General features: G+C 41.6%; 1 protein-coding gene across 2 annotated transcripts in view; it reads left to right on the top strand.

Annotated features, from left to right (window-relative positions):
- LOC141911007 (disks large homolog 1-like) overlaps positions 1 to 25,260 on the top strand; it is a 77,614-nt gene that overhangs the window by 4,467 nt on the left and 47,887 nt on the right. For both annotated transcript variants that reach the window (XM_074801944.1, XM_074801943.1), the window contains exons 3-4: positions 7,228 to 7,355; positions 9,108 to 9,314. In XM_074801944.1, coding sequence (XP_074658045.1) covers positions 7,228 to 7,355; positions 9,108 to 9,314 — 335 coding nt within the window. The remainder of the gene's footprint in view (positions 1 to 7,227; positions 7,356 to 9,107; positions 9,315 to 25,260) is intronic.

Here is a 25,260-nt window from a genome sequence, read left to right as displayed (position 1 = left end):
CTTTCCCCACGTTCACGACGAGATCCCACGTGGATAATCATAAGTAAAGAGTCCTTGAACTGTAGATGATGATTCAACGTTTCAACTTTCTTCATGAATAAGAAAAGTGCGATGGTTTTTCCTTTAGCTAGGTAGTTAATTTAATGTTTCCACTCTTCATCACGATCCTTACGACTCATTGTGATTCCTTAGAAACTCCTTCTTAAATGAAAATGCTTTTAGTTGAGCTAAATGTCCAAAACTCAACACTATATATATGACACTTTTTTTAAGAGTGGGAGTTTTAATCCAATTAAGCTGTTACCAAATTAGAAAACAAGTTTAGGGAATGTATGGGATAAAAATTTGCTTGTTTAAAAACCAAATGAATTGTTTAATGGAGGAGTTTAATGTTAATGGGATGTGAAAGTGATGCAGACGTTTGAAATCTTCTGTACGTTGTACGTACTTTCTCAGCAATCATGACATTGGTTTGCTATTCAGTCTAGACCCTGCCCTCCTTCCAAGCTGGATCAGGGCTCTAAAGCCTAGCGCACATCGACGCTGCGATTGGAGACAACTAGTTGCTACCGAACGATTACCCCGCGCACATCGAAATCTAGTTACAACCAAACAGTTGCAGCAACTGCATGGCGCGTGTCGATCGTCGAGATCCAGAGCGCGCACATCGACGGATATGATTGCGATTGAGTACAACCAGTTGCTCAAGAGTAGAACACGGGCAACTGGCTGGAACTGGAGATAGATCGACGCTTACCAATCGTAAGCTCGCTCACATCGACACATTCGAGCAACTGATCGTATCCAACCAGTTCCTCTCATGCGCGGAAAACTGCCTTGCAACTAGTCGTCTCCAATCGCACTGTCGATGTGCGCTAGGCTTTAAGGGTGGTTATGAGATCTTGAAGAATGTTGCCTGTTGTAATGACGGTACTTAGCGCTGTCGTTCGGCTGACCCGGTACCGAAACACCGAACTTAATTAAAGTCCTGTGTACCGTGTGAACAGGACTTACCAGGGGTGTTATACTTTGCTGCGAGTTGTAAACCTAGTCGATAGTTGCGTATTTTACAAAGTTCACCGGAAAATCGATCGTAATTCTTTCGAGAAAAGTTGGGAATTCTCATTTTTGGTGTGTCGTTCATCTTGCTGGTGACGAGTGGCATAAGCAAGGAACCTCTTGGAGATAAACAGCACTGACAGTATCTCCTAATTCAGAATCGGGGAATTCAGATTTTTGGTGTCTTGTTGATCTTCCTCGCGATGAGTGGCACGAAGAACCTCTCGAAACGGAAACGAATATCTTAGGTGTTCAAGGGGTCAGAAAATAAAAATGAATTTTGGATAACACTAACATAACGTGCAAGCCTATACCCAAAAACTGCTACCAATGTCTACGGATAATATTTCGGTCCCCCTTTCACGGAATATCCGGGTGAAACACTACTAAACAGATATTTTATACGCATTATTGAAATATCAATACTATATCGAATTCTCAATCTGTTACTCACTGCTAATCTAGGTTAATGACTATTTACAGGTATATAGAGTATGTATATATTTATATATAGTGCTTCGTCGTCGTAGTATTTACCTGGGCTGTGTTAGATATATCGCTGTTTTTATTGTCAATATCGCAATCGCTTCGGAAACGCTCTTGTTAAAACTTGCCAAGCGGCCACCGTGTCTCGTCTCGGAAAGTGTTCGCGCCGACCTTTAACAACTATTTCTTTAAGAGTAATAATTGATTGGTATAATGAAAATAAGTCGAGCACCGTCGTCATCATCGCATATTTTAAGAATGGCCTGTTTATATATATATATATATATATATATATATATATATATATATATATATATATATATTTATATATATATATATATATATATTTATATATATACGTGTGTATGTACTTAAGCGTGTGTGAGATATTTTGATATCAATGTATTTCATTCTGAACTTAGCTGTCTCTCCCTCCCCTCCCTCCCTCTCTCTCCCTCTCTCCTTCCTCTACCTCTCAGTCTGTCTCTCTGTCCGTCTCTCCCCGGCCGTCGAGACGTCAATGTTCGCGGCCATGTTTTTCGACGATTGCCGGTTTTTACCATGGAAACCTGTCGCGCGGTTTACAAGATGAAAGTGTGTAAACAATAATGGATAACGTTACTCCCCCTCAACTCCCCGCTCCCCTCTCCCCCCTCGTTCTGTGATGTGTATAGATCCCATTCAGATGAAAGGTTAACTCTAATGTGATATGAAGAGAGAGAGAGTGAACGAGAGCCGATACATCACTGCTCTTAAATATCAAACACTTCGTTACTTATGACCGTATTATGTTTGTCGTCTAAATATTTATCTGCTACGTTTAAAAATGCGCGATGTCTCGTTTGAATTATGATGATGATCATCGAGGGTCTGTGATGTAAATAGTAGTATAACTAGTAATAATTAGCTTACGAACTAGATTGTTTATACAGAGTCAATAGAACCTGTCATCACTGTATCTGTACTGCATATAATGTTGCAAACATTCAATTCATTGTCATCCGGGGCTTTGGAGTCAACTGGGGCTCCTGATCTGGGGTCAGTGATTGTCAACCGGGGCTCCTGGTCTGGGTCAGTGATTGTCAACCGGGGCTCACAATGATGGACCCAGTGATTGTCAACCCGTACTCCTAATGATTGCTCCAGTGATTGTTTCCCGATGAGGGCTCCTGAACTGGGGTTAGTGATTGTCAACTGGGGCTCCTGATCGTTACGGGCTCCAGTAATAGTAACCAGGGCTCCTGGTCTGGGTTAATGATTGTCAACCCGGGCTCACAATGATGGACCCAGTGATTGTCAACCCGGGCTCACAATGATGGACCCAGTGATTGTCAACCCGGGCTCACAATGATGGACCCAGTGATTGTCAACCCGGGCTCACAATGATGGACCCAGTGATTGTCAACCCGGGCTCACAATGATGGACCCAGTGATTGTCAACCCGGGCTCACAATGATGGACCCAGTGATTGTCAACCCGGGCTCACAATGATGGACCCAGTGATTATTAATCCGGACTCCCGATGATGGCTCCAGTGATTGTCTCCCGATGATTGTTCCAGTGATTGTCTCCCGATGATGGCTCCTGTTCCGGGGTCAGTGACTGTTATCTCTCAGTGTTCTCAATCAACATGTTATTTTCTCGTTGTCACGGCAACTCGGACAGCTACGTCGATGGTGATTTTTAGTTCGTTTTATTTTTTTTAGTACGTTTCAGAAAACGTCGCATCATTCATTGCAGCGTTCCGGTGATGGACGTGTTTTTGATAATGAATTAGAAGGGAGGTTATACGGAGGGGAGGGAGGTTAGGGGGGAGGTACAGGGAGGTTGATCGTTAGATTAAATCAGTCAGTGATTAATGAGTGAGAGCTGATGAAAGGTTAAAGGTTATTTACTATTGAATGCTGTGAGTTTGACTTGATGTCGTTTGGGCATCGGTGTCTTCGGTCTGCTGTTCCATTCAACTCGCATAGTACTCTCAAGTTTGGGCAAATGTTGTCCTGGATGATCCGACTTGAGCAGAATCTACTGTACCATCCAACTCAGATATCACTCTCAAGTCAAAAAGATCTTAAGCGGAGTCTACTGTATCATCCAACTCAGATATCACTCTCAAGTCGATAGGTCAGACTTGAGCGGAGTCTACTGTATCATCCAACTCAGATATCACTCTCAAGTCAAAAGATCCGACTTGAGCAGAGTCTACTGTACCATCCAACTCAGATATCACTCTCAAGTCAAAAGATCCGACTTGAGCGGAGTCTACTGTACCATCCAACTCAGATATCACTCTCAAGTCAAAAAGATCTTAAGCGGAGTCTACTGTATCATCCAACTCAGATATCGCTCTCAAGTCAAAAAGATCTTAAGCGGAGTCTACTGTACTATCCAACTTAATACTCTCAATTCAAAAGATCTGATTTGAGCGGAGTCTACTGTACTATCCAACTCAGAAATCGCTCTCAAGTCAAAAAGATCTTAAGCGGAGTCTACTGTATCATCCAACTCAGATATCGCTCTCAAGTCAAAAAGATCTTAAGCGGAGTCTACTGTATCATCCAGCTCAGATATCGCTCTCAAGTCAAAAAGATCTTAAGCGGAGTCTACTGTATCATCCAACTCAGATATCACTCTCAAGTTGATAGGTCAGACTTGAGCGGAGTCTACTGTATCATCCAACTCAGATATCACTCTCAAGTCAAAAGATCAGACTTGAGCGGAGTCTACTGTACCATCCAACTCAGATATCACTCTAGTCAAAAGATCAGACTTGAGCGGAGTCTACTGTACCATCCAACTCAGATATCACTCTCAAGTCGATAGGTCAGACTTGAGCGGAGTCTACTGTACCATCCAACTCAGATATCACTCTCAAGTCGATAGATCAGACTTGAGCGGAGTCTACTGTACCATCCAACTCAGATATCACTCTCAAGTCGATAGGTCAGACTTGAGCGGAGTCTACTGTACCATCCAACTCAGATATCACTCTCAAGTCAATAGATCAGACTTGAGCGGAGTCTACTGTATCATCCAACTCAGATATCACTCTCAATTCAAAAGATCAGACTTGAGCGGAGTCTACTGTATCATCCAACTCAGATATCACTCTCAAGTCAAAAAGATCTTAAGCGGAGTCTACTGTATCATCCAACTCAGATATCACTCTCAAGTCAAAAGATCAGACTTGAGCGGAGTCTACTGTACCATCCAACTCAGATATCACTCTCAAATCAAAAGATCCGACTTGAGCGGAGTCTACTGTATCATCCAACTCAGATATCGCTCTCAAGTCAAAAAGATCTTAAGCGGAGTCTACTGTATCATCCAACTCAATCATTACTGATATGGAGAATAAGGGGTTAAGTTGAAAGAGTTACAACATTTCAAGTAAAATTGAACGTTAAGTGTTCTAATGTCTTAATCGATCATCAAATGTTTCCGCGTCGCGCAAAACCAGACGGAAATCAAATCGTCGACCGTTGTCGTGGCGATACAACAATTTAAGACGAGAGAGAGAGAGCGCGATGTTTAGCGAGCGCGGCGGTGCGGTTTTCGTCGTCAAAAAGTAATATCGATGTTTCGCAGAGCAGCCAAAACGCTGCGATAGAGGAATCTTTGACAACCTCGCGTTACCCTCAATCTCTCCTACCCGCCGCTATCCCGCGCTCTGCTTGTGATAAATATCTGAAGAGATAAATATTTGAATATTTGATTATGTAAATATTATGGCAGTTAATATTCGGCGGGCTGTAAGTTTTAGCAGCGCACGCGCGATGCGAGAGGAGAAATATTTACTATAAATCAACACGAGTTGAAATAGTAGAATATTAATAGCGAAGTTCACTGATGGCGGCACATTTTAATTTTTTTTTCAATGAGGTAATGCTAGGGTACCTGTAATGCTCGGGTACTGCTAATGCTAATTTGGTACCGGCAGTGATGCTACAACAGTAATGTCTCAGTTCAGGGAACAGTACCCAGGTCGTTGGTACAGTATCCAGTTCACTGGGTATAATACCCAGTTTAATGGCACAGTACCCGGTTAGATGGTGCAGTACCCGGTTAGATGGTACAGTACCCGGTTAGATGGTACAGTACCCGGTTAGATGGTGCAGTACCCGGTTAGATGGTACAGTACCCGGTTAGATGGTACAGTACCCGGTTAGATGGTACAGTACCCGGTTAGATGGTACAGTACCCGGTTAGATGGTACAGTACCCGGTTAGATGGTACAGTACCCGGTTAGATGGTGCAGTACCCGGTTAGATGGTACAGTACCCGGTTAGATGGTACAGTACCCGGTTAGATGGTACAGTACCCGGTTAGATGGTACAGTACCCGGTTAGATGGTACAGTACCCGGTAAGATGGTACAGTACGCGGTTAGATGGTACAGTACCCGGTTAGATGGTACAGTACCCGGTTGGTAAGTTACCCATTTCTGTTGCTCAGTCACGATGTAACTGGTAGTGATTATATACGACGACGTTGTGTCTATATTTGACTAGTTCTTCATCTATCTATCTATCTGTGTAAACACAATCTAATACGTGTGACTCTATAAAACTTCTATCGAGCAGCTACAAAACATTCGTAATAATAATGAACAATCCTACTATTCAAACAGACATATATATATATATATGTATGTACTTGATAGGAGAATAGAGGAAAGAGAGGGGGAGAGGGAGAGGGAGAGGGAAGGGGGAGATGTTCAATATCGCTTAACAATTCAATCCATGCGTACAATACATAAACGTATGTAGAAAGTAGTATTTGATGTTTGGCATGAGATATCAATTTGATATATCAGCAGTCAGTATTTGAGATCTCGAATCAATCTCTCTCGCACGACGATGTGTATCGATACTGTGTAGTTGTGATACTGATATTTATTCAATATGTTTGATTCTCTCCGTCCGTTCGTCGCTCCGCATCGGTATCGTCGTTTCTCTTAGCGAACAAACATCGTCGTCGGTTACCGGTGTATTGTTGAGCGTCGCCGATGGCGTTATTATTTTCGCATCGTCGCCGACGGTTATATTGTTGACCCGTGGGCCGCGCGGAATATTTCGGCGCTGATCTTTAATAACCCTGAAATGTTAACCCTTTACCCCCGGTGCCTAATTACCTGGTCTTAACCCTTTCAGTGCGTCTACATAGCAGTACAGTGTTTAAATCAAGTGATGGGCTTCGCAAGTTCATCGCATCGCGATGTATTGATGTTATTGAAGATTCTAGCTTTGATCTCTATTGAAAGATGACAGCACTTGAAATATCAATAACTAACAATACACTGTATCGCAGTGTAGATGTACTACAGCGGTATGCCAGTTATTCAGTTTAAATTGAAATATCAGTAACTAATGATACACCGCACCGCAGTATAGATGCACAATAGCGGTATGTCAGTTATTCAGGGCAAATTGAAATATTAGTAGATTGTAACTATCGATACACTGCACCGTGGTGTAGACGGGGTATTCCTGTTGTATGAAACAAAATTCCTGTTAGGGTGGAATTTTTTAAATTTTCAAAATGTCTCCAGCGCTTACGGGTATTAATGTTAGCACTGAAAGGATTTAAGTGCATTCATCCATATGAAATAAGAAATATTTATTAAAATGTTACGAAGATATTCAGTTCAGTTTGTGATGTATTTTTCTTTCGTTGTTTACAGATATTCAGGAGTTCTATGAAGTTACGTTACTGGACGAAAATAAATCGACTCAACAGAAAACGTTGGAAACAATTCAGATGGCTTCGAAATGGGAACAAGGAAATCAGCCGATCAATAACAAAAATGAGGTATATCATTATTCTATACACCGCTTTATTTAGAACGTTCTAAATTAGAATCGACCAAGCGTTCACGCCTCCTAAGTACGGTCCATTCCACTTTAGAACGTAAGACCAGTCCAGTTTTATTCTAAGTTTCAAAACGGACCATTTCTCCGAGTCAATAGAAACTTCAATTGTCTGTCAATCGCAGTGTCGTGTTTTTAGCTGAACCAGTGGTCTGATTTTAGAACGTGTGCGAACACTCTGCATTGATTCGGTCCATTCTTAGCGGTCCGTTTCTGATGTACAGGCCGAATTACGACGAACTAACTGGCGACTAATGCGACTAATGCGGTTCTAGATACTTGTGTGATAATGATTTGTAATGAATTCACTGATGATCAAGTGATTAGTCATTTAACGCTAATTGAATATCCACGCGCTTGTATGATAACAATGAGACTGGTGCCCTGTGAGACTGATGCCCTGTGAGACTGGTGTCCTGTGAGACTGGTGCCCTGTTGAATACTGCGCAGTCAGTAGACATTCGGATGTGTTTAATCATATGTATGATGTATATACAGTTGTACGTGGTCGGCATGATTCACGCGAATGCTGTTTAGGGGGTCCACGAGGGGATAGAATCAGATACAGAGGGAGGAGCTATCGTGGGGAGGGGGGGTGAAAGGGGAGGCACGCGGGTAGAGATGTAAGACTTTCGTTTTTTTTTTTTTTCATTTTCCTTGTTAAAAAAAAATGCTGGGTGAAATTACATCTGAGAACAATTAAAATTTGAATAAAAGGAAGCCCAGGTAGCTTCTCCAGTGTGGCGTTTGGATATCAACTATTTTCCTTTTATTTCTTTCGCCACCTACATCTCTGTGCGGGATCTGTATGAAATACTTGATGGGGTAATGTTACTGTTGAGGGTAGAGATGGCGAGGGATGTTTTCTCCCTCTCTCTCCTCTCCTTTCCCTCTTTCTCTCTCTCCCCCCCTCTTGTCTCGTTCGCCGCGTATATCATTTGACGGTTGATATTTTTAAGTAGCGAAATACATTTTAAAAGCTTCTGCCGTTATTAGTGAGATAGAGATGGATAGAGGATAAAATGTAACATCACAGTGAGAATACTCTCCTCAATTCCCGATATTCTCTACCAGCAGCAGCAGCAGCAGCAGTTTGGCAACCTCTATTCATCCAGGGAGGTGGGAGTAAACCTCCCTAATTCATCCAATAGTCATAGAATCTCTGATTTACAATGCTCTATATATAATAGACCTCTATTCATTCTTGCCTAATCTCGGGGATGAACTGAATATCGGAGTCACTCTATTTACTTCCCCAGCCCCAGTTGTTCAAGTTTGTTGGATAATTTTTTTCACGAAGGTTTCATGATATAAAGATTACGTATGAATAGCCATTTGTCAATTATTACTTGTCTTGAATCCCCAAATATCAGCAATTCCTTACCGTATTTAGATATCTCTTTCTAGTGGTACCAGGGGTCGTTTCCATAATCATTGCTTTGATTTTAAGACCGGTCTAAGACCGTGTTAGTTCTATACCCTGGGGTCAGTTGCTCATTCCAGGCTAGTCTACGACCATGCTGGTTCTATAGCCAATCTAACACTTTAAGACCAATCTTAAGAGTTAGAAATTATTTGACTATGCAACTGGCCGTTGATAAAGTAGCCGGCGTTATAGGGTGTGAAAATGAAAGGGTTAAATTTTTCTCAAAAATTTCAAAAAATCAATTCTTTCCGTTACATATTTTTCCAGAAAAACCGTTTGAACAACGACGACCTACCGCCTCCGCCCCCGCCGCCGGAGCACTCCAACGACATCACCGCGCAAGTCATGGAACTTATCAACAAATCTTCCATCCCGACGACGACGTCGGCTCCTCCGCCGCAGACGGTGCCGCCACCTATACGAGTAGCTAAAGAAGAATCGGACCCGGAAGATTCGGTCGATAACGACTTACCGGTAAGTTTCGTTTCATTTACTCGACACATTTTCGCGACTTACGGAAACTTCTTTAAACATTCCGAAAGATCTCGAAATTATGGACCCATTTCGGCGGTTCTCGATAAAGATTTAGCTTTTGAGTTTAAACGCTGTACTTAGATATGAATCAAGTCAATGGGTCATGGTAATGGAACAGGGTGGACACTTACAGCGGAAGTTTGTTGAGATGGCGCATAAAATCAAACAGTTTCCGTCTATTTGACTGTGTTGATTGATTAGATTCTTAGCAGATCAAGTCAGGGAGAACTAGGTGCATGTCGGGGAATAGTCTGGGAAATAGCTAGTCAGTGGCCACCCGGTTGAAGTTACTGACTGTGAAGTACAACAGACTGGCAGACGAACGAAGTTGTCAGATCGTTCTGCGTCAGATGAATTTGCTCGAGTGATTGGTATAATTAATACCTGTAGGCAGCAGTGACTGCCTCGTCGCGCGCCTCCTCAACGTTACTACAGCATAGTTAATTAAAGCGGAAAAATATCATTAACGAAATAGACGTTGATACCTTCCTGATACCGCTAGTGATACCTGCCTGATACCACTAGTGATACCTGCCTGATACCGCTAGTGATACCTGCCTGATACCGCTAGTGATACCTGCCTGATACCGCTAGTGATACCTTCCTGATACCGCTAGTGATACCTGCCTGATACCGCTAGTGATACCTGCCTGATACGGCTAGTGATACCTGCCTGATACCACTAGTGATACATAGAGACCCTCGCGGACTGATTATCCCAATCCTGTCGACTCAGACAAGTCGCCCGAGATGTAGCGAGGACTTCCCGAGGTAGTCGTGCAATTGTATTAACCCTTTCAGTGCGTCTACACCACAGTGCGGTGTATAAATCAGTGATGGATTTTGCTAGTACATCGCACTGCGGTGTATTGATGTAATTAGTAATTATCTCTCTTGAAAAATGGCAGCATCAGTCAAACATAGTGAAATATTAGTAACTAACGATACACCGCGCCGCGGTGTAGACGCACTATAGCGGTATTCCCATTATTCAACACACTAGGGTGGAATTTTTTAAAATTTTCAAATTATCTCCAGCACTATACAGGGTATTAATAAGTCAGCACTGAAAGGGTTAACAAAGCGTCGTGAAGTTCATTTCAAAACTGAAACTGCGATCTCATGTATAGCAGATATTGTAGACGACATCTAGGAATATATAAGTCATGATTGTATTTCTATTGTCTCGCGGGTATCTTCGCACTCAGATGTAACATAAGACCCTCTCTACCTACTCCGAATAGATATAGCGATATGACACCCCCTCCTCCGTGCTTACCGTTACAGGGGGGCTAGGTATAAGACACCCCCTCCTACGTGCTTACCGTCACAGGGGACTTGGTATAAGACACCCCCTCTCGCTGTCGTCGGAAGGTAGCTGGATATATGACACCTTCGTATGAACACGCCTCAATCATGAAAAATAAACTGAGAGATTTGTGAGGTAATAACTCTATACAGTATTTTTGAAAATATGTGAGTAATGACGTTTAGACTCAATTCTATGAGACATTTTCAAAACTAAGAGAATAGTGACGTTTAGACTCAATTCTATGAGACTTTTTCAAAACTGGGAGAATAATGACGTTTAGACTCAATCCGAGCCTTTTTGAAAAACTAAGAGTACTGGTTTCGACTCAATCCAGTGAGCCCTTTTGTAAATCTAAGAGAGTAGAGTGGCGTTTAGACTCAATTCTATAAGACATTTTCAAAACTAATGGAGTAGTGACGTTTAGACTCGATTCTATGAGACATTTTCAAAACTAAGAGAGTAGTGACGTTTAGATTCAATTCTATGAGCCATTTTCAAAACTAAGAGAGTAGTGACGTTTAGATTCAATTCTATGAGCCATTTTCAAAACTAAGAGAGTAGTGATGTTTAGAACACCCTCCCCCTCTCCCCCTCTCTGTGTCAGGAGACTAGAGGCACTGCCAGCACTCGACCCGTCTGTCAGACAGGTCTTCATATGCGACACTATTAGAACGTTTCGACGACCTTGACATTTGAAACAATGACAAGTGTAGCTTGTCTCTTCGTGTTGTTCGTTAAAATAACAATCTCATCTCGTGTTTTATTTCGAATCTCTGTGCAGCATCAGTCGACACCTATCTAACGTAGATGAGTCCAGCATCGCCCACCAGAACAGTTACTGTCGTGTGGGCGACGCCAAGCAAATTCATCGAAATCCGCTAGCGAGAATCTGATGAAATTTATTTCAGGATTGATGGAAACTCGGGCTCTAGAGATAGGTGTTGATGAAACTGATACGGAGTTGTTTCCAGGTGAATTCCCGAGACGTTGTAATGATGATGCATAATAATAATATACGTAATTTATTTTAGATATAATTTTTCAGACACGCCCCGAAGATTCTTCTATTTATTTATTAATGGCTAAAAAAAAGTTGATACTTTGTTTCTCCGCTCTGCTGAGCTTACAAGTTGATCCGGGTAGTCACCTATCTACCCTGTACGTTACTTTAAAAAAAAAATCATGATCAATGTAACAATAAACAGACCCGGCAGTTATAGAAATGATTACAAATTTTTTTCTAAATCATGATCAAGGGAAAAATAACAGACCCGGCAGTTACAGAAATGATTAGGCCTACAAATTTTAATGTATTTTTAAAAAAAAGTGACCCGGCCGATTAGGAGAAACAAGGTATCGTTTTTGTTAAGCCTATTCATGTTGAAATGTCTGACTTTTTCTGTTAAATGTTATGTAATTAGTATGAATTGTAAACAATGAATGATACAGGTCATGATACAGGTCCCAGCAGACGAATGGCATATAGGTTCATCGGACAGAGTTCATATAGGTCGTACTGGACACGGGTCACGCTGGAGGTGTGGAACTAGAAGATTAACCGTAAGACGAAAGAAGTTTGGATAAAACATCTAATCGGCAACCTTTGAATTGAGGTAAGTTGGTATTTTACAGTATTTCATCGTTGCAGTCAGTTACAGCAATACAATACAATACAATACCATACCATACCATACCATACCATACCACACCACACCACACCACACCACACGATACAATACATAACAATACAAAACAAAAGTAAAAGAATGTAAAAATTTCAACATGAAAACAAAAAATATATGCCTGTGAACATGAGATAATTACAATTGCATAAAAAGGCCAAAGCGAAACATAAATTTAGCAATTTGGAATAGTACTGAATAGTACTGGTGGGTTGTATTGATAGCTAGCGGCGCACTCTGTTGTATGATATCGATACTAATCCACTACATTGATATTTCCCTGCGGTCCGGAAAGTGCTGTCTTCTACTCGGTGTTCGCTTTAAACATACCATGCGAAAACTTTCCGTGGAAAGTGCTGTCACCTTGCGGATACTCACTCGAACTAATGTCTCGTGGAGCTTAGATAGTGCTGTCATCTGTTGGTAATTACCGTAACTAATGAATTGGTATGGCTGTCTCAATCCAGACAGGGCTGTCATCTGTTGAACAGAACTGTAACTGATCAAATCTGATGCATGACGGCTAGACGGTGCTGTCATCTGTTGGATATCACCGTAACTGATATAAGCTGTTGCTTGTACTGCTGCTATATCGGCCAGATAGTGCTGCCATCTGTTGGACACTGCCGTAAGCAACAAAAGCCAGATAGTGCTACCACCTGTTGAGCGTTTACCGTACTAATAAAAGCCGTGCTCTCTCTCCGATACTGATGTCACAGATGTTGTTGACTGTATTTTATGATACGTAGTATTCAGTATGTTGACTATTGACGCAGTAACAGCTCCCTCCACGGACGCCGAGCGCAGCAGCAGCACCACGACCACCGTCGCCTCAAACACGGATTAATAATAAACTACATCATTGTCTATATGCAGTCGTTATTGATTATTTAACTGAGAAACAGGTAAAATTAATATCACATACATGTGTATCTCTAGCAGACGCCCCTGACATCTATTCACGGTATTAAATGTATTCAAAAATACTGAAAGCTTTATGTATTTTTGCTATTTTGTAATTTTTTGGTCCCGGTTTGATTTGTTTGATGTATGTTGAGGAATCTAATAGTTGTTACTGAGGGTCTTACTGTCGATTTACTAATTAGTTGAATAGAAATATGAAGTCTGGAGGGTCTTGCCTCCTTAATAACTGATTAATTTGAACAGAAATATGAAGGATGTTATTGAGGGTCTTACTGTTGATTACTGATTAATTTGAACGGAAATTTGAAAGTTCTTACTGAGGGTCTTACTGGTGATTACTGATTAATTTGAACAGAAATATGAAAGATGTTACTGAGGGTCTTACTGTTGATTACTGATTAATTTGAACAGAAATATGAAAGATGTTACTGAGGGTCTTACTGTTGATAACTGATTAATTTGAACAGAAATATGAAGGATGTTATTGAGGGTATTTCCCCCCTTAATAACTGGTTAATTTGAACAGAAATGTGAAAGTTATTACTGAGTGTCTTACCCTCTAGATTACTGATGAATGAGAGTCGAGGGGAATTTCTGATTGTCTAATCCGACCCTGCATTCCCTACGTAGTCTCCCTTAATTCTTAGACTGGTCGTATTTCACCAGTTCATCGTATAAACTCTTCATATTGATCGTTGGTTTAAGTTGAAGAGATTGAGCGTATTTAGATATTGTGTACTGAATTTATTGTGCAGTAATATAGCCAGTTAACAGCTGAACAAAGATGAAACATTGATAACGTTGACCGGTTCAATCTGTATTATTAATAGCGAATCGATATCATAAATAGCGGTAACAAAGCGATTTGACTTACTGTCATCCTCGCTTGCCAGGGGTGTGGTATCGCTCCCCGAACTCGCTTCAACCAGCCAGCCCCCTGGTCTCGCGACGCGTGATTTCATTACGGGTACATCTTCGCGCATGACGCCGCATGACAAAGATTTGACTAACTGGCGAAAATACTTCCTTGTTCGGTAAAATGTTCCTGATTGGTCCATTTAACGGGAAATCCAACAGAAGCCTAATGTCGTTTGTTACAAGCGCTGTGATTGGGGGGGACTTCAAGGGGGAATATACCCCCTAAAGCTCCCCCTGCTCGTGGCCCCCTACCAGCGCTTGGCTTGGATAGTGCAAATTATTCAGCTGGCCTTTTCAATACTACCCGATTTTATCCTTCACAAGTCAGATCAAAGCCCAGAAACTGCAAAACTGAATTCGGAAATCGAATAGTTTAGTTTAGTTTAAACGGGTTGTCAAACCTCTCAACATCCTCTTCAGGTCCGTACCTAGGGGTGTGCGTTGGATGCAAAGGTGCCTCCCCGACAGACCCTGAGTTCGGCTGTTACTCGTATTGGACAAGCTGTTTAACCACTGGGCAAATGAGCCGAAATAGGTCGACTGGTTATCAAAGATGAAATTGATTATATTATGTCGATGTTTCACTGACTAAGTATGAAATACTCAATAACTTTGACGGTAAAAATGTACGACTAAATAGCTTCAAATTTTCAAAATTTTCGATGGGTCGCGACTACGTCGTCGAACGAGTTCCGCCTTTTCTACCGATTTGCGCCGACCCAAAATAGAGGCCACGTACGTGCCCGCTCTTCCCTACCTATCTCCGCAATGATGCGGAAGTGACTAGGGTTTAAAGAGAAGATGCAGCGGATGAAAGAAGCTGACTGTTTGCCGCTGACTGTTTGCCGGTGTTTTATAAAGTGAACTCGGTATAGTGTATCAATAGTGTCAATATCGATCTCGTTTATTGATTAATGCGATTGATCTCTCATCGGTCGGGCTAATTACCGATAATTACTGCGGTTTTCTGTTTAATCGAGCGCTCGGTTAATGATACGTAAACCGTCTAAAGTTATACACACGCGACGCCCGATTAGTTCTGTAACTGTCTCTCGGTCGACCGTAAATAATCTAAAGTTTGTAACGTTCGGTTTTTTTGAGACGAGATTTTTTTCCGATCGAGATTGCGAGTCACGGGTTTATAAAACGCAGCCTGTTGACTATGATGTCATAGGGGGATGTAAGCCTATTATAATGGAATATGCATCTGGGCCTGGGCCCAGTTGCGCAGTCGTGACTTACGTCCAAAAGTGGTCTTAAATCTTAAGACTGGTCTCAAATTGTTGGATCGAGTATAGAACTTAGTTGGTCTTAGACTGGTCTTAAATCTAAGCCGTGACTATGCAACTGGCCCCTGGTTTTATAGACTGGCATTAACTTCAACCCGGGGGCGACTCAATTGAAAATGAATTGAGTTAATCCCCGGGTTAAAGTTGATACCAGTCTATAAAACCGGGCCCTCGGGACTCTGTAATTATTACGAAAATGGGATATTGAATAAAGATAATTCGTGATGTCATGAGGGGATTCATAGAAGCTGCCATTCTCGGATGTTATGGGCCTATGTATGTATCAAATAATAAACCAGCGATGATGTCATAGGGGGATTCGTGAAGGCTACCTCTATTGTTGGGGGTAATATATATATCAAATTACTAGGTAGTGATGATGTCATAGGGTGATATACGGAGGCTATTTTCCTTGGAGGTTATATGCATACACCATATAACTAGCTAGTGATGATGTCATAGGGAGATTTATAGAGGCAATTTTTCTTGGAGGTTAACTTGCACAGAGTGTTAAAGGCTGTTACACGTGCAGTGAGACGATCAAAACTGATGAACAAAGAATAATATTCCATCCATCGGTGTAAATTGATCTCAATCTGTGACATGTAAGGAAAAGTCGGCGAATTGCGCTTTTCAGACGCGCTTCATTCGTAAATTGAAAACATGATGAAACGGAGATATCGATCTCACAAATATCTGAGAAATATCAAAATGATATCATTGAAAAGGTGTTCCCATAAGGTTGTACTCTATCAAAAAAGGGTATTAAAAAGGGTATTGTGCGTGGTCAGTCCCTAACCTTAACTGGCCTGAACCCTAAACCTATAGGTCACTGATAATCCTAGACACACTGGGATTTGAACCTGGGCCCTCTGCTTGCCAGTCCTCTGTCCTAACCACTAGACCATTGAGCTGTAGTGATTGACACAGTTTGTAATTTTGTCTGGATAGTGTGGTGACCAGTCAGGTAAATAGTCTGGTGACCGGTCGGCTGTGGCCGCTCGCTATTGACTAAGGATATACTATATCATATTCTCATTAACAAGGGTTTGGCTATACAACCAAATAATGTTAGACTGTTCTTGAGCTGTTAGATTGTCTATAGAACACTAAGATGATCTTAGACTGGTCTTAAGTTGTTAGATTAGCTATAGAACTAAGCTTAGACCAGTTGTAAATGTAAGTCTGACTAGCCGGATCTAAGGGGGATGGGTTCTTCAGATGGCGATTTTCATTTTTCGAAGACAGTCAGTTTAGCTTTGACGTAGTCGTCGTCGACCCCTCGATCGCAACCGTTGAACGTTATTGACTCCACCCATGGCAAGTGAGGGTAATCCGCGTTAAATACGACGTGGTATCGTTTAACAGCATCTGACGTCAATGTTTCAGTTGTGTTTTACAATGAAAAACTGGTGGCATCAATTCACAGTATTAGAAGTCTCATACGTGTTTAGAAGTCTGGTTTTTGCCACAAAGAGGAGTTGCAAATCCTATTGATACTGACTGTTTTGGTAATATTTGATCTGCCTTCTGTTTTCATGTGTCATGCTATCATCTTATTTATTTGCCCAATGTTCAATTAATGTTTTATCGCAAGCATTGCGGGGGCGAGTGGTTGGTGCAATTCGACGTTGGGAAGCGAGGTCGTGGGTACGAGCCTCGTACATTACCGTAGTGTCCCCGGGTAAGGCACTTATCCTCATTGCCTCTATCCACCCAGGAGTAAATGGGTACCTGGCCTGATGACTCCTGAGTGCCTAGCAGCTGCTCGGGTGTTACTTCTACCCAGGGAGAGATGACTGATAAATGGTTAGATTTATAGGCTGGGGGTGATAATACCAGTTTATTGGAAAGCACCGTTGAACATTGTATTTCAATGATAAGGGCGCTATAGAAGTTAAATTACTATTACTCAAGTTTTATATCTGTAATTTGGAAAGTCTTTTGAGATGTTTTATGGAACAGAATGTACCATAAATAAATATTATTATTATTATTATTATTATCATCATCATCATTAAAACCACAAGAAAAAATCATGCAGACCATATTTCGAAAAAAATTCCACCCGATACTAGACACTTCGGATTGGAATACTCGGAATGCCGCTGATTCGGGAGTCTACCGATACTCGGGTTTCTCCACTCTGCCTCGGCGAGGAAAATCATAAAAATGCAATCATTTATGAAATATTCATATGTAATTCTATGTGAGGTTTATATGAACAGTCATAAACCAATCCTGTCATACATAAATACTAGTCGGTTGTCTCTTCGCTCGCTTGAAATATAACCACACATCCCCGTATAATCTACCTCCTTATTGAGAAATTTTTAATGTCTTTTTTTGCGAAGAGTTATGATGAACATATAACTGAGATTTAAAGAAAAATTTTTTTTTTTGATACGTAATGATTTGGCGAAATCCTGGGCGACGGATTGTAATCCAAATGATTGAAAAAAAGGCCTCTAAAGAATTTGATTCTGTCACCTTCCTGTCAAAGTCCACCCCTATATCGGCCCCCGATACGTTAAAAAAGAATTTCGTTCGGTCATGTTTGAAAGCGTGGGGCAAAGTTTATTTCCGATTATCGGTCTATTTTTTCCCGTTATCAATTATTACCTAGAAATTCAGCTCTGTGCGTATTCCGTATGCTGTTAGTGACTGTTATTTTATTATTTAACGACTAAAATTGGAATCCAGTAAAAACTGGGAACTCAGAATTGAGTGGCGTGTTCGGAGCGTGATTGGGTTGTGAAGCGTTTTTGTTGATGAGAGCAGGTGAAATGGTTTGTTCTAGTTCTGAATATCCGGAAATAGTTATGGAAATTAGAAGTAATTATTTAAAAGTTTTGAAATTTCAGGAAATTTAGAAATACGGATAATCTCTTTTTCGTGGTTTTAGTATTAGTGTTCGTGTTCATGAATATTCAATTCTGCCTTAGCGAGTATATTTTAGTAGCTATATATATATATATATATATATATATATATATATATATATATATATATATATATATATATATATATATATGAAAATATATGAAAATGTGGTTATTAGGACCAGGAAAACGTGTTGAAAATGAAAGACTAAAAGATCGAAATCTTGCCAGAATCTTGTCTTTCTTGATAGAGTTCTAGAAGCTTTTTGCTAAGGTACCGAATATGAAGGATTGCAACTCTTGAGTCGGGCTGCGTTGTGGCTCTAGATGGTTGACGGTTAACACTCTTGGATATTTCTTGTTCACTATGAATGAGTAGTTAATATATTGACCGCGAAGTTCCCCCTCCCCCCTCCACTCTCATATATTGTTAACTACCGCTGTCAGGGTCAAGTATTCGTGGTATTTGTATCAAATATGTGGAACATTTATGTTCGTTAGAGTGAGACGCGAGATATATGTGTATATATACGCAATCATAGAATTCCTACAGTTGTCTGATAATCAGCCGCCCGACCGACCGACTATCTGGCTCATCATCCCAGAACCTTACCACTCTGACTACCCCTTCCTGCCTAGAGCTAGCACCCCGACTACCCCGGCCATACTGACCTCACCAACCCCAGAACCACTCTCCCTGACTGTCAAATCTGGATGTTTTGTAGGGGGAATGGTTTTCATTTTTTGTACAGCACAGAATTGCTGTGAGTTTGCTGTAAATTCTGATGTAGATTTGTTGCGATTGTGTTGTAAATCCTGCTGTAGAGTTGTTGCGATTGTGCTGTAAATCCTGCTGTAGAGTTTTGATTTTGCTGTAAATCCTGCTGTAGAGTTGTTGCGATTGTGCTGTAAATCCTGCTGTAGAGTTTTGATTTTGCTGTAAATCCTGCTGTAGAGTTGTTGCGATTGTGCTGTAAATCCTGCTGTAGAGTTGTTGCGATTGTGCTGTAAATCCTGCTGTAGAGTTGTTGCGATTGTGCTGTAAATCCTGCTGTAGAGTTGTTGTGATTGTTGTGTATGTTTTTATGTAACTGTCTGTGAATGGATTATTTATTACATGTAACATCTGTACGCGGTCTCATTTCATCTCATTTCGTCGGTCATTCATTCTTTCTTTTCGCCCGGTTTCATTACTGTTTTATGTTCTCCATCTCTCGCAGTGTTTATTTCGTTACTGTCTAGAATGAACAAGTAGTCTCTGTGACTGTCTGTAGCTGATTGTGGCTGACTGGTGGTAAACCCTGGCAGTCTGTAGCTGATTGTGAGGGATTGTGGCTGACCGGTGGTAAACCCTGGCAGTCTGTAGCTGATTGTGAGGGATTGTGGCTGACCGGTGGTAAACCCCCGCTGATTGTGGCTTACTGGTAATAAACCAGCGACAAGAAATTAATAGTCCCAATGCACACTAGTGCTACCTGTTAGGTCCTCGCTTGCCACAGTGAGATTACCAGGTCTTCAATGTACGCGAGTTCGTATCTTCTCAACTCCTGTGTCATTTAGATGGTGAGATAGATGTTTGGTGGAAGTGGATGTATGGTTGTGGGTTGTCTGTGGTTGAGGGGAAGTTTTGGGGAACTCGTAGAGGGGATGCTGAGGGGGATGTTTGGTGGAAGTGGATGTATGGTTGTGGGTGGTCTGTGGTTGAGAGGGATGTTTGGTGGAAGTGGATGTATGGTTGGGGGTGGTCTGTGGTTGAGAGGGATGTTTGGTGGAAGTGGATGTATGGTTGGGGGTGGTCTGTGGTTGAGAGGGATGTTTGGTGGAAGTGGATGTATGGTTGTGGGTGGTCTGTGGTTGAGGGGAAGTTTTGGGGAACTAGTAGAGGGGAAGCTGAGGGGATCTGCGGTCGAGGGATGTCTGTCTATTTCATAGTTCGTTTTAAAACTAATCTGTTGCAACCGATATAAAACTGTCTAAAAACCATACTCACTGATCACAAACTACACTACAGACAGGCTGGTAGACAGACAGGCTGGTAGACAGACAGGCTGGTAGACAGACAGGCTGGTAGACAGACAGGCTGGTAGACAGACAGGCTAGTAGACAGACAGGCTGGTAGACAGACAGGCTGGTAGACAGCCGGACCGATGGAACTAGTTCTCATATTCATCAGGCGTGTAATGTATGGATAGTAATTAGTATATTAGTAAAACCTATTGAAATCCCTCACAGCGGTTGATAATGTGTCATCATCCAATAGGACACAGTTTTTAACGCCGCAGGGGGCGGGGGGTTTCATGGGGAGGAGGGAGGTGTCGACAATTCACTGTCACACGTATGTTGTACTGCTTATTGGAAAGCATTAATTCTATATAACAGAGTTGTAAGGGCCGTTTGTCTATTAGGTATAACATAAATATTGAATTGCGTGGTATGATAGTTCAGTGGTGCCGCGTATGGAATGAGGTAATGTAGGTAAACCTCAGGTCTCATCACTATCACTCCCTCTGCCTGCCCGAGTTGTACATCCACCTGTACCAGCATAACCCCTTCGCCATGATCTGCACTGTCTTACCCTATAGACTCCTGCCCTAGCTGCTGACTCAGTCTGCCTGTCCACTCATTTGCACAATCATGGCTTCTTATTAAGACCAGCTCAAGACCATCTTCGTTCTATAGATGATTTGACAGAATAAATTAAGTTTTGAGATTTTAGACCACTTTTGAATTAAGGTCAGTCACGTCTGTTTTGTAACTGCCCTAGTCTCTTGTTCCAGTCTCCCCTCCCCTATTGTCCTGCCCTAGTCTCCTCTCCCCTAGTCCTTTGTTCCAGTCTCCCCTTCCCTATTGTCCTGCCCTAGTCTCCTCTCCCTAGTCTCTTGTTCCAGTCTCCGCTCCCCTATTGTCCTGCCCTAGTCTCCTCTCCCTAGTCTCCTCTCCCTAGTCTCCCTTCCCTTGTTCCAGTCTCCCCTCCCCTATTGTCCTGTGCCTGGCTGAGTCTGCTGTTTTATGATGTCTCAATAAATAAACAACTGTATTACCACCACCGCCACCGCTGCTGCTATTACAGGCAGTTTACACGTGACGCGAATAAATTCATGAATCGTGCAGATTAGACCTGTGTTTGTTTGATGGTCAGGTTTCCGTGTGCGGTGTCTCAGCCCACTCCCACACACTCACACGACTCTCATTATGTACCCGTTCCGACGAGAGATATCGTCCGAATCGGAAACGCAAACCGCTCCGACGCGATATCGGCTTTTAAGTGCGGTCATCCAAGTATCTTCGCCGGCTTTGATGCCTACCCATCCCTGATACGTAGCACCTCCCTCTCTCCGATACACGCCATTTCCCCTTCGCCCGATCCGGCTAGAGTTGAAAAAATCAATTCCTTTTAAAAGCTTCAAACCCTACGATACCGTTCGCAACTATTGTTATTTCTATTATTATTATTATTATTATTATTGTTATTATTATTATTATTATTATTATTATTATTATTTTTGGTCGTAGTGAGACCAATTTGAGGTATGTGTTCGAAAGATTAAGAGAAATATCCTAAAAAAAATCTCAGACAAAAATAGATAAGCATTATGGTCCATGCTGAATATAGAGATTGGATTTAGCAGTGTGTTTCAGACTGTTCAATTCTTTATTTCATCAATTGTGGTGTTTTACATATTCAAAATGGCCTGGAATAAAGACTGGCCCGGAAGCTATGGACCCTGGTATTAGACAATGCTCTTGTACGTTTACAATCAATGTGTTGGAATTTCGAGCGCATAATTCCAATAATTCGACCGTCTAATCGGCTGTACGGTTTTTCTCGTATTCACGCTTAATGTACCACGCATTAAACGCCGTTCGCGGATTGCGTTACGTGTTTTCATTTTTCGCGACGTTGTTTTCGCTGAGACGGCGCTAATCCTTACGTTAATGGATTACCGTACGGTTACCACGGTAATGGATTAGCGGGGTTATCTCGGGAGTGGTCGGCAGTTCCGCCTTCTATCTCTCTATTTTCTTTGTCGCGACAGTTTTTTTTCGTTGGACAAATACCGTCCTTTAATAACTTCAGATTATTCTCTGTACATGCTCCTGGAATTTCTGGCTAAACAATTCCAGAACTGCTGCCCAAATTATCCTGGAATTGTTGCCCATATAATCCTGTAACTGCTGCCCGAATAGTCCTGGGACTGTGTCGCAAATAATTCAGGAATCTACTGAGAGGTTCGTGTTATTCTGTAACCCGGTGTGACCCCTTTCCATTCGTTCTGTTAGTAATTACCGGAATGCATGTAATGAATTCCTAATGAGAATTTCTGTTAATATTGTTAAATGTGAAGTCACATGTTCACGGCACAAGCGTCTGGTGTCTGTCGTAATGAGACCAGATGACATTCGATACATAGAAATAATTAATGTGCGTTTTAGGTTGAATATCGGTGACCCTCATCCTGGACATCGCAACTCCCTCAGATGTTACATACTTTATGACCATTCTTGTCCACACTTCACATGTGTTCAGTGCTTCACCTGAGACATTTTTAATTGAAAATGAACTACAATCACCAGATATTAGACATTTTATCAGAACACTTTCAAAAACTGATCGTCCACACTTCACATGTGTTCAGAACTTCACCTGAGACATTTTTAATTGAAAATGAACTACAAACACCAGACATTAGACACAAATCCCATTAGACATTTTATTAGCACACATTGATCTTTCACACTTCACATGTGTCCAGAACTTCACCCTTCAGAGATATTTTCAATCGGAAATGAACTACGAACACCAGATATTAGAAATTTTATCAGCACACTTTCAGAAACTGATCATGCAAACTGATACATGTGTTTAGGATTTCGCTGGTTGACAAATACATTTTGGTAACAATACATAATATTTCAATTGTCACTTTAATATTAGTCCACGAGTTAAAACCTTGATCTACAGTCGCTTACCAGTTCAGACTGAATGGAAGATTGTTTGAATGAACCGGAACCGAATTTCCCAATCATGTACTTCGATTAAAACAAAACACAGTTGTAAACTCGACCGCCGATCACACAGCTATAGCTGTACTTCGATTTCCGATTTCAAAATCAAACCCCCTGTTCTGCTCCTGGCAGGTGTGGGTTTGTAAGGGGCACTCAATCAAAAAATTCAAACGACATTTACCAATCAAATAAAATAACAGGGTCAATCCAGATAAAAAAAAACCTTGATCTACTTTTGATCAACAGACGTCGTCTATATTTGCCATTAATGAAATCAGTGTTGATTATTTTTAAATCGACGAATGTTTGTTCAACTGTCGTTAAAACGCATCTCAATTAGTCGTCGGTGTCGACGCTTCGTTCGCCGGTTGATTTATCCCCGAGAAACAACGTGTTATTCCCGTGAGGAAGATTACCTCCTCCTCCTCATCCTCGCCGCCGTCATCGCGCGCAGACATTACATCAATTCGCTGTAGTCACGGCAACAATTAAAACGACATCATCTCTTGACGTTCGAAAACGATTCGAATTATTTTCGATTTAAAAACCTGCCGCGCCGGAAAATCACATCTCGCGATATATGTCTACAACCTTTCTGAACCTATCCCAGTCAAAAACTATCCTCTACTCTCCCTATCAACCCTCTTAATCTACACTCTAGATCTACCGTCTTAATCTACCATCAACCATCCACTCCACTGATCTTACCCTTCTAAGCAACCCTCTCCCAAGATTCTCTTAATCTACCCAATGAACCCTATAGATCTACTGTCTTAATCTACCATCAACCATCCAGTCCTCTCTCCTGCTCTTACTCTTCAAAGCAACCCTCTCCCAATTAACCCTCTTGACCTACCATCAAGCATCCAGTTTACCCTTTAGAACCTACCCTCTTCTGACTATGATTCCTCCAGATGACCAGTACCTTCCAGAACCAGCCCTCTAAAACTATACCCTTCTTGTCAAATCAATCCTGTAGATATACTTCCGATCTAACTCCTCGATCAACCCCGATGCCCATCAATCTTCCAGTCTACCGTCCGGAACAACCTTCCACATCTACTAAACTACCCTTCTCTCCTAATCAAGACTCGAGTTTCGGCTCGTCGGCCTTCCCGCGTCGAACAACTAAATCATGGCATCTCATGAATTCTGTTAATACTCGGTTAATAGCGTCTGTCCGTCTGTCTACGAACGGTTTGTGAAGAGATTCATTCGAACAGCGCGACGACGACGACGATGCTTTTGGTTTTGCGACGAGGATCATCGGTCGTAGAGTTGATTGTAATTACTCCGCGAGTCTACAACGAGATAGAACAGATTGTGATTATGAATATGTCGTATAAGGATGCGTAGGGTGTATATATAAATCACCGGGAACTGTTGTCAATTAGTAACTGAGATCAGTTCGAGCTGTCACTACCCGACGAGAGAGTTTCACATCTTCTAACGTCGCGCGCGAAGCTTCTCGATGTCAAAACTGTTATTTCTCATAACTATCATCGCCAATTCCACTTAACAGGTTGCTTATCTGTTCTGCTTATCGGATAATGTACAATGGATCTTTACGTATCGATCAGCGATAAGCCTCTATCTGTACGAAGGCGTTTCGGGCCAGTTTTCCCAACGAGGTTGTCAACGCAGACGTCCTCGGAACCGGCACAAATTTGACACTCGACCTCTTAGGAATTGCATCTTTCGCGATGCATTACTGAAATCTCTTAGCCACTTGTTCCTTGCTGTAAAATGTGTAAAAATTACTAATTTCATCGTTTTGAAATATAGAAATACTATACTGTACTGTGTGTACGCAATGATGTACATACTTACATAATATACATAGTACCCTCCAGAACTGCCCCTCCAAAACTA

This window comes from Tubulanus polymorphus, chromosome 9 (genome assembly GCF_964204645.1).
Source record: "Tubulanus polymorphus chromosome 9, tnTubPoly1.2, whole genome shotgun sequence".
Lineage (NCBI taxonomy): Eukaryota > Metazoa > Nemertea > Palaeonemertea > Tubulaniformes > Tubulanidae > Tubulanus > Tubulanus polymorphus.
This window is presented reverse-complemented; position numbering and strand designations above follow the sequence as displayed.